General features: G+C 37.6%; 1 protein-coding gene across 1 annotated transcript; it reads left to right on the forward strand.

The window, feature by feature from the left end:
• Positions 1-7548: 7548 nt before the first annotated feature.
• On the forward strand, positions 7549-8890 carry DMAC1 (distal membrane arm assembly component 1). The gene is made up of 2 exons (XM_041764599.1): positions 7549-7876; positions 8619-8890. Exons 1-2 carry the CDS (start codon positions 7603-7605, stop codon positions 8681-8683), a joined length of 339 nt encoding a protein of 112 aa, XP_041620533.1. The 5' UTR covers positions 7549-7602; the 3' UTR covers positions 8684-8890.
• The last annotated feature ends 446 nt before the right edge of the window (positions 8891-9336 follow it).

Here is a 9336-nt window from a genome sequence, read left to right on the forward strand (position 1 = left end):
AGGAGGAAGAAATATTGTGATGATTACTCTGCTGAGCCCACACTAAACTTCCAGGGCACAGGTGAGGGGTTGCATGCAGCACATCACACCGCCTTGTCATTCTTCACATGCTGATGTTGCAGTCCATGACTCTCTGGCCACTGCCCTTCCCAAGGTCTATGGAAGTAATGACATCAACAAAGTAGAAAACACTGCTAGCTGCAGGAAAATATGTGGTGTCTATTTCTTGTCACCAAAAGGCAAACATGTAGCTTTCTGAATCCATGAGCTGACATGGTCTGAACTGGCCCATTTATCATTTTATTTGCAAACGGACTGTTGCATGAAGCAGCTACTGCTCATATGGACAAGGATGTTGTTCTTCATCTTCAGGCATCTCCAACCCTCTGTTGTGGAATTTAAAAGCCCACGTCCTTTTTTTTTTTTTTTTTTCTGGTAATTGAGGCTCACCACAAAGACATACCTCCAGAAGTTAGGGGGGATGGTGGTTATGCAAACCTATTTTTTAGATTTGGTAATATAATAAGCCAACTTAGCCAAATATTAGAAACAAAGCTCTAAAAGATGATCAAATACTTATAACTGAGCAGATAACTAAAATTGCATACCTAAAGAGGCAGGCGGCATTCCTTGAGGCTAAAAATGAAAAAAGGTCAGTCCTCAAAAAGGCCCAATAAAAAAGGAACTGTAGATGCTGATTTTCTAGGAAGAAAATATGAAGCTTGTAATCACATGTAAAAACACATCATCAGTCTAGCAGAAGTCTGAAGCAAATATAGGGACATCCAAGGACATGCTGATACCCAGTCTTTAGTTTTTCATCTCTAAAACTTCCTTAGAGAAATATCTTCTTGTGAACATTCTGAAAGGGCCTATATTTAAGTAAAATAAACGAGCACATGAGAGGAGGAAAGGAGGTGAAATAATGTAGTTTATACACAACAACAACAACATACAGAAAACTACTACCATGCCAGGATACTCCCCTGACATGTCAGTATTTCAGAAGAAAATGTAGATTCCTGACTTAGAAAAAAATCACTGTGAAATACTTGGTATCTCTAATTTTGATAAATACTAAAATCTTAGAGGTTCAGTTTATCCTATTTTAAACCAAATAATTACTAGGAGATCTTTACCAAGAAACAATTATTTTTCTTTTCTTAGGGTTATAAGTGTAAAAAAATGTATTTTGTGTACTAATATACAATGTCATAAAGGATCACTCAACATTCAATTTTTAATGAAAGCCTAGGGTTCTCTGTAATCGTTTAGTTATGCAAATTTTATTCATTCATATGAGGTATTTAAATTACATATCTTAAAAAATAAATAAATAAATAAATAGATAAATTACATATCTTTCCAGTTAAAACTATATGTACCACCTTTTGAGATTCATTAACCACAAAGATTACACTATGATTAACAGAACTCTTTAAATTTCTATTTTATAAGGAAAGAAACAAATGATTAGTGTTTCTTTTTTCCTAATTACTAGTTCACATAATTAATCAGGATGCCTTGGTAAATTTAAATTTTTGTTCGTTTTATGGTGTATTACTTGAAAATATTAAATGAATTATCCTTCCGTCTTCAATAATGTATGAGTGGCTGTATTTGGTGACAAAGAAAAAAATAAAATAATTGTGCCTTGCCTTGAAAGATATAATTCAGATAAACATTCTTGAAATAAAGATAAGAGAATGTGTATATATATATACATATATGTATATTTATCTTTAAAATATGGAATTATATAATATATAATAATATACAATAATACAAATATATAACATACGATAATAGATATATTACTGTTTATGCCTGGAAATCTGAACTAGAATAGTCAACAAATATATGTGGGACCCAGGAAATTTTATTTTATTTTTTTTTAATTAATTAATTAATTAATTTATTTATTTATTTATTTTTTAATTTTTATTTATTTATGATAGTCACAGAGAGACAGAGAGAGAGGCAGAGACAGGCAGAGGGAGAAACAGGCTCCATGCACCGGGAGCCTGATGTGGGATTCGATCCCGGGTCTCCAGGATCGCGCCCTGGGCCAAAGGCAAGCGCCAAACCACTGCGCCACGCAGGGATCCCCGGACCCAGGAAATTTTAAAAAAAAATCCCCTACTCCTGGACAAGCAGAGCAGGACTAACTCCATTTTGTGCTACACCCGCCACCTCCTGTATGCCCCCCACATGACCTGGTTATTGCTTAAGGTGCTGCCCCACCCTAGTCAAGCCGCTGGGCATACCCTTACCAGAAACCGCTTCATTAGAATGTAAACCCCGCCTTTTGCCCACCAAACCTGCGCACCAATTCTGACCAGAGTGATAGGCTAGTTCAAACAGTCACTATAGGGTAAATTGTAATTCAGTTGGCCACCTGCGTGTGGACCGACATGACTGCAACTCTCTGCATATGTTACAATCCCATTGGCCACTGGCCCCTATAAAGCTGCTATAGGCCTCTTAGCCTCGGGGTCCAAGTCCCTGCTCCACTGTGTCGGGTATACTTGGACCCAAGCTCCAGCTTGTAAATAAACTCTCATGTGTTTGCATAGGTGTCGGCTCCTTGGTGGTTTCTCGGATTTGCAATCTTGGGCACAACAATATATCCTGGTAAAATGTTATTGGATTTCAACAACTTTACAGAGGAAGGGAAGGGAGGGGAGGGGAGGGAGGTCATGGTGCCTTCTGTTCTCTGTGTACCCTTTACACAGTATTTATAATGACAAATGTGACTATATTTAGGGTCTGCCCAGATAATCCAGCATAATAATCCCTCTATTTCAAGATCCCTAATTAATCATATCAGCAAGGATTAGCATTTATAGATTCCACATAGGTTATAAAAAAATTAAGGTAATTGTAAGGGGCTACTCTTCTCAATTTAGTGCAAATAAACTGGAAAACTGGGATGAAGTAGATAATGTTCCATAAATGTATAATTTGCCAAAACTCTTTGCAGTATAAAATTTAAACATATTTCTAAAATATAAAGAAATGTGTCAAAGAACCTTCTTCCACATTCCTTCCTCCCCCCACCAAAATAATAACGTGCCTGAACTAGGCAATATCACAAGGAAATTCTAAGAAAGCCTTTAAAAAAACATAATTCCAGTGGTATTTTAACTGTTGTAATGTATAGAAAAAGAATGCTCCCAAATTTTGTTTTTGAAGTGGGTATAAAGTATTCCTCAAAGTCAACTAGAATTGCATAAAAAGAAAACAATCAATCACATTTCAAAAGTTCACCAGAAGGCACTGATTTAATTCAATGTTAGGATATATGGAAATCAATAATCTTCTTGTATTCAAACAACAACTGGTTAGAAGCCAGAACATGAGGAAAAAATGCCTTAATTTCAATAACAGCACAAAAGATAAAGTTTCTGAGAGGAAATGTGTGAGATCATTATAAAAAAGACTTTAAAATGTTACAGAGGAACACAAAATAAGATATGAACAAAAGAAAAAGCCTTCCCTGTCCTTGTATAGGATGACTCAACATCATAAAGATGTCAATTCTCTCTAAATTAACCCACAATTTTCACAGAAGTCTAATAAAAATGTCAGCATCATTTTGTCAGAATAATCAAGCTAAGTCAAAAGTTCATGTGGAAAAATAAACATGTAAAAATAGCCAAGAAAAGTCTGGAATGGGAGGGAACCTTTCTCCAAGTCTTAACACATTACAAAGCTGCAGTAATTAAAATACTGTAACACTGGCACATAAATAAATAGACAAATCATGGAGCAGAACATGAAGTCTAGGAAAGGACATATATCTATGTATGGCATTTTAGAAAAGGGGTTATTTCTAATAGGTGGGAAAAGATGGCTTATTTAATAAATAGAGTTGAGAAAAATGGATTGGGGAAAAAAAAGGAAAAATCCAATTCCATTCCTAACACCTAATAATAGGAGGAATTCCTATTTTCTTTAAACACTTAAAATTTTAAAGAAAAGACCAAAATGTTTAAAGAAACATTTAAAATTTTAAGTGTTTAAAGAAAAGATCAAAATACCAAGGGAAACCATAAGAAGTAGAAGGCCTTTCTAATTACATGAAACTCAAAGCTATAGAAAGAAAGGTTGCTAAATTCAATTAAATATTTTTAAAACGTTCATGGTAAAAAGTACAAGCAAAGTCAGAAGGCAAATATCACGTTGGGTGAAAAACCATGAACTTAACATCACAGACAAAAAGTTAATCTCTCTAATGTATAAAGAATTCTTAGAAGTCAAAGAGAAAAACACAATCCAATGGGGAAAAAAATGGGCAAAAAAAATGGACAGTTGACAGAAAAAGAAGTATGAATTGCCCTTAAACATATGAAGAAGCTCACTAATAATAAGAAAAAGAAAATTAAGCCTATCACATTGGCAGAAATCAAATTCATATAATTCATTGTTTGAAGGACCAGGATAGAGAAACTGATCTCACACTTGTTGGTGAGAGTGTAAATTGGTACATCTTCTGTGAAGGGCAATTTGGCAATGTCCATCAAGTTTATAAATACTATATAGCCTTTCAGAAATATATTCTAAGATATATGTTTGTGATATGATGTATGTACAAGGTTATATACTGTGGCGCTATTTGTAATTCCAAAAGAGTGGGAGCAATCTAAATGTCTATTAATGTCCATTAATATGAGATCAGTTAAATACAGTATAGTACAGCCATACATGGACTACTGCAGAGCCATACAAAGACATAAAGGAGCTACGTACATATTGGCTGATATGGAATTGCCTCCAAAGTCACTGGAGAAAAGAATATACACAGACACACAGACATCTCTGAAAAGACACACAAGAAGCTGATGAAACTGGCTGTATTAGAGAAGGGGAACTGGGTGGCTGGGAGACAGGAGTGTGAAGGACACTTTTTATGCCTTTTGCATTTTTAAAATTCATAAATAAATAAGAGAGGTCATAAGGCTTTGTGAGTCATAAGTGCCAAAATGAACTCTAGAGATAATAACTAATAAAAAAATAAATAAATATAATAGACAGAATGAAGTAAAGTTATATTTCAACCTTCTCCTCCTATTTCTTTCCCTCCAAATGCACACATCCTCCTCCAATTTTAGTTTTGTCTGATCTCTATCCTTGTCCTCTCTCAAGAAGTGTTTTAACATTTCTAATAATTTTCCAATTAGTCTCATTTCAACATCTCAATTTCAATATGTGCTATGTTCAATAACAAACGAGCTGGAATAATTTATTTGAGGCAATCATAAGAAAAGAATCACAGCTTTTGGAAGGTACTTTTAAAAAGCAATAGTTAAAATATTGCCTGTTGTTTGAAAAAATGTGTCATGGGTCATTTTAATAATATTTGTTTAGAGAATATCCTCTCCTGGCATCTTTAATTGTAATGTGCACATTAAAGAAGCTTTTAGATAAATTAATAAAGTCACATGGCAGATAATCATGGTGTCCATGGAGATGCACAAACCTATATATCAAGATATGAGAAAATATTAAAATTTATATTTCTATTATACATCCTCATAATGTACAAAGTAATATATAATTTATAAAAAATAGGTATACATAAATGTTCTGTGCTCAACTTTTTCTTTTTGCATGTGCTCAACCTTTTTTATCCACAGAAGTGCACAATCAAAATGTTTGGTAACTGCTGCCAAAAGATTTTTTTTTTTTCACATAAGGAGGAATCATGTGCACTATAGAATGTTGAATCAGGCATAGTGAAAAGAAGCAGCTATAAATTGTGAATTTCTAAGTTAAATGCTATTAAACTCATTTAGTATGGAACTTAGCATAATGCTATCTGAAAATAATAGTAAATAATAGTAAATTATAGAACTTTCAAGTTAGGAAAAAGTATTATCACCTATTCCGAATCTCCTTATTACAAACATGAGGTAACCACAGTCCTACGAAAATTAAAAATGTTCTCTGTGTCATAAGGCTGACTCCTGGTAACAGAGCCTGCTATAGAACCCAAATTTCTCAACACTTTGTATTACTCCTGCACAAGACATGGGGAGAGAGACAGAGACAGAGACAGAGAGACAGGAAAATAAGGAAATGAAGATAGTCGTTGAAATTAAGCAGCAGGCCAACCTGGGTTCTCATGATTGTATTTTCTCCTATTGCTTTCTTTTCTCCTATGTATCCATACCTTTGGGATGCCTAGGGGGGTTCAGTGGTTGAGTGTCTGTCTGCCTTCAGTTCCTGAGTTCTAGGATCAAGTCCTGCATCCGTCTTCCTGTGAGAAACTTACTTCTCCCTCTGCCAATCTCCCTGTATTTCTCACAAACAAATATTTTTTTTTTTAAAAAAAGTCCATTCTTAAGGGATGATAAGAATTTAAACCTGCAAAAATAGATCCTATATTAACTTTTCAAGTCCATTAGCCTGATTCTGAGTTGAATTATCTCCAGGGCTCTCAAAGTAGAAATAACATGAGTATGACAAAATTGAGACATGATGCTATGGAAAAAAAAAAAACGAAGAGAAACGAAAAGTACTTATCCAGGTAATTCAAACTCATTTTTAATACCTTGATTATGTTTATGTAGTCCCCTCACAATATTGATAAAGGAAATTTTCAACTTTGTATGTTTCCTGCTCTTGAGCTCCCAGAGAAGCTATACTTTAACAAGGTCAAAATGACATGGAAAACCTCAAAGCTTGAGTTCTATTTATATCCCCAGCAAACATTCATCTTCTTCACTTAAAAATAAATAACAAATAAAACAGAAAATAACCAAAAATGAGTATATTGAACACAAGAAAAAAGAAACTTCCCTGGTTCGTGTAAGATTAAAGCCATACAGTCTTCCAATGTACTATAAAAACTAAGATAAATTCTATGACTTTCTAGAATGTTCTTAATCATGGTGATTTGTAATTTTTTACGTGAAGACATATATAACCTTGCACCAAATGTCCCCCCACCCCAGAACACTTTCTTCTTTGTGAATACTGTGTATACCCAAGGCAACTGTCTTAACTTGGGCTGGAATAAAACTCTTTTTCCTTTCTCTTAAAAAAAAAAAAAAAAAAAAAGGTTTGTTCATTTTGCATCAACATTATGTACAGGTTGCTCGTAACTGACACCTTATTGGGTTGAGAAGACTAAAGGGCTTGATGCAAATAATCGCTTAGCAGTGTCTAGCATATAGTTAAGCACATGTACAACTTAACTCCTGATTACACACCTCCAGACAGGTGAAGTGATATGGTCAAGGTCTCACTTTTTATACTAGGGAAACCACTTAGAAACCCAGACTCCTCCTCTAAGGAAAGTAAAAACCAAGACATTTAGGGAGTTGACTAAGTCATAATTCTTAAAATGACTGGGGCCAGGTGTAAGTGTGGGTGGCCTCTGGCAAGGCCAAAGTTGTAGCTACAGAAATCCACCAGGCAGGTCCGCCCCACCTTTTTCGTCCGAGAAAGGCCAGAACTACATTTCCCGGCGACCCTCGTGCTGCTTCCGGTGCAGTGCGCCGGCGCTCTGCTTTCCGGCTTTTTTTTTTTTTTTTTTTTTTTTTTTTACGTCAGCTCGGTCGGAAGACTCCTTGCGCTGAAGCCGAGCTCGGGAGCATGGGGTCTTTCGTTTCGCGGTCTCAGGAGCCGATCCAGGTCGCTGCGCTTCCGGAGGCCACCCACTCCGCCGAGCCCCTGCCCCTCGCCGCACCTGGAGCGCCGACCTCTCCAGCGGAAGCCCGTCTGTTTAATGACTGCTGGAGCTGTCGCGTGCTGTCCGGGTCGGGGCTGGTAGGGGCGGGCGGGTACGTGTACTGGGTGGCGCGGAAGCCCATGAAGCTGGGATACGCCCCGGGTCCGGGCACTATTTTGCAGATGGTCGTCGGCATCAGTGAGAGTCGGGGCCCCGCAGGGCCTGTGGGCGGGGGAGCGGGCCGCGGGGCGTGCGGGCAGGTCACGGGGCGGGGGGCGGGGGCTCCAAACCGGAAGCGAGGCCGGGAGAAGGGGCTGGTGGGAAGCTTTTCTCGTTAAAAAAAAAACAAAACAAAAAAAAAACCGCAGTATTTCCTTGAGAACTTTTATTAGCTTCAACCTTTAATCCAACAATAGGTATGATTGTAGTAATCCCTTTTTACCGCCCAACAAAACTAAGGCACAGAGACTAAGAAGTACTGTGTCCGAGGTCAGATCATCGGGATGTGACACTATGTTCAAGGTCAGAGCATCAGGATGTGACACTTCAAGGTCAGATCGCCAGGATGTGACACTGTTCAGGGTCAGATCCATCAAGATGTGACACTGCTGACACCAGATCCTGGAGGTCTGAGTGAGGGTACAGAACTTTGCTTTAACAGCTGGGGCTCTGAAGTTACCTCCTAGACACCGATTGTAAGCCCACATTCTAGGTGTGCCATGGGTAAAGTGGCCCACAGTCCTTACCTGTAACCAATGGGGAAGTAACCAATTTTTCCCCTCCACACTTTCTTTTCCTTTTCTGAGTTTCACTCTTTTATTAGAAAAATGTAACGGTGATATATCTTGTAGGAGAGGATTACATATGATGGCATATATGGAAGCGCTTAGTACACTGGGCTGTAACATCCATGTAAGGCACTGTTGTTTTCTTTCCCTAGGCATTGCTTGTTGGGGTGTAATCATCCTAACAGACCCCAAAGGGAAGGCCTTCCGTGTGGACTGAAAGGACTGCCTGTGAATTTGTCATCTATCCATGTCCCCAGGACAGCAGAACAAGCATGGGACTTATGGATGTTCTGGACAGACAAATGGACATTGAGAGACTTCAGTCCTGAGGATACTACAAGACTGAAATGTGGGCTGTTATTCTTTGGTCATGAGTGTCGTTGCCTTCTCAGGTTCCACGGAGACCAATAAATCCCTAAGAGAAGAGAGCAGTTCTGTGTCTTACCTGGGGAAGGAAAGTCTAATAAAACTTTTAAAAATAATATTTAAAAAAAAAAGGAAATAATAAGCCAAATTGGAAAATGAACTAAACTATTGTTTACTTTTTTTTTAATTTTTTTTATTTATTTATGATAGTCAGAGAGAGAGAGGCAGAGACACAGGCAGAGGGAGAAGCAGGCTCCATGCACCGGGAGCCCGATGTGGGATTCGATCCCGGGTCTCCAGGATCCTGCCCTGGGCCAAAGGCAGGCGCCAAACCGCTGCACCACCCAGGGTTCCCTAAACTATTATTTTAAATAGTACTTTTTACTTCTCCTATAATGGGGTCAACCCCTATTAACACTGAATTGGCATCATGTAATGTGCAGAAGTATACACATAAAGCTTTATATCTGTGTACTGCTTATAATATCCAAGGTGTTACCACCT

Source organism: Vulpes lagopus, chromosome 7 (assembly GCF_018345385.1).
Source record: "Vulpes lagopus strain Blue_001 chromosome 7, ASM1834538v1, whole genome shotgun sequence".
In the NCBI taxonomy this organism is placed as follows: domain Eukaryota; kingdom Metazoa; phylum Chordata; class Mammalia; order Carnivora; family Canidae; genus Vulpes; species Vulpes lagopus.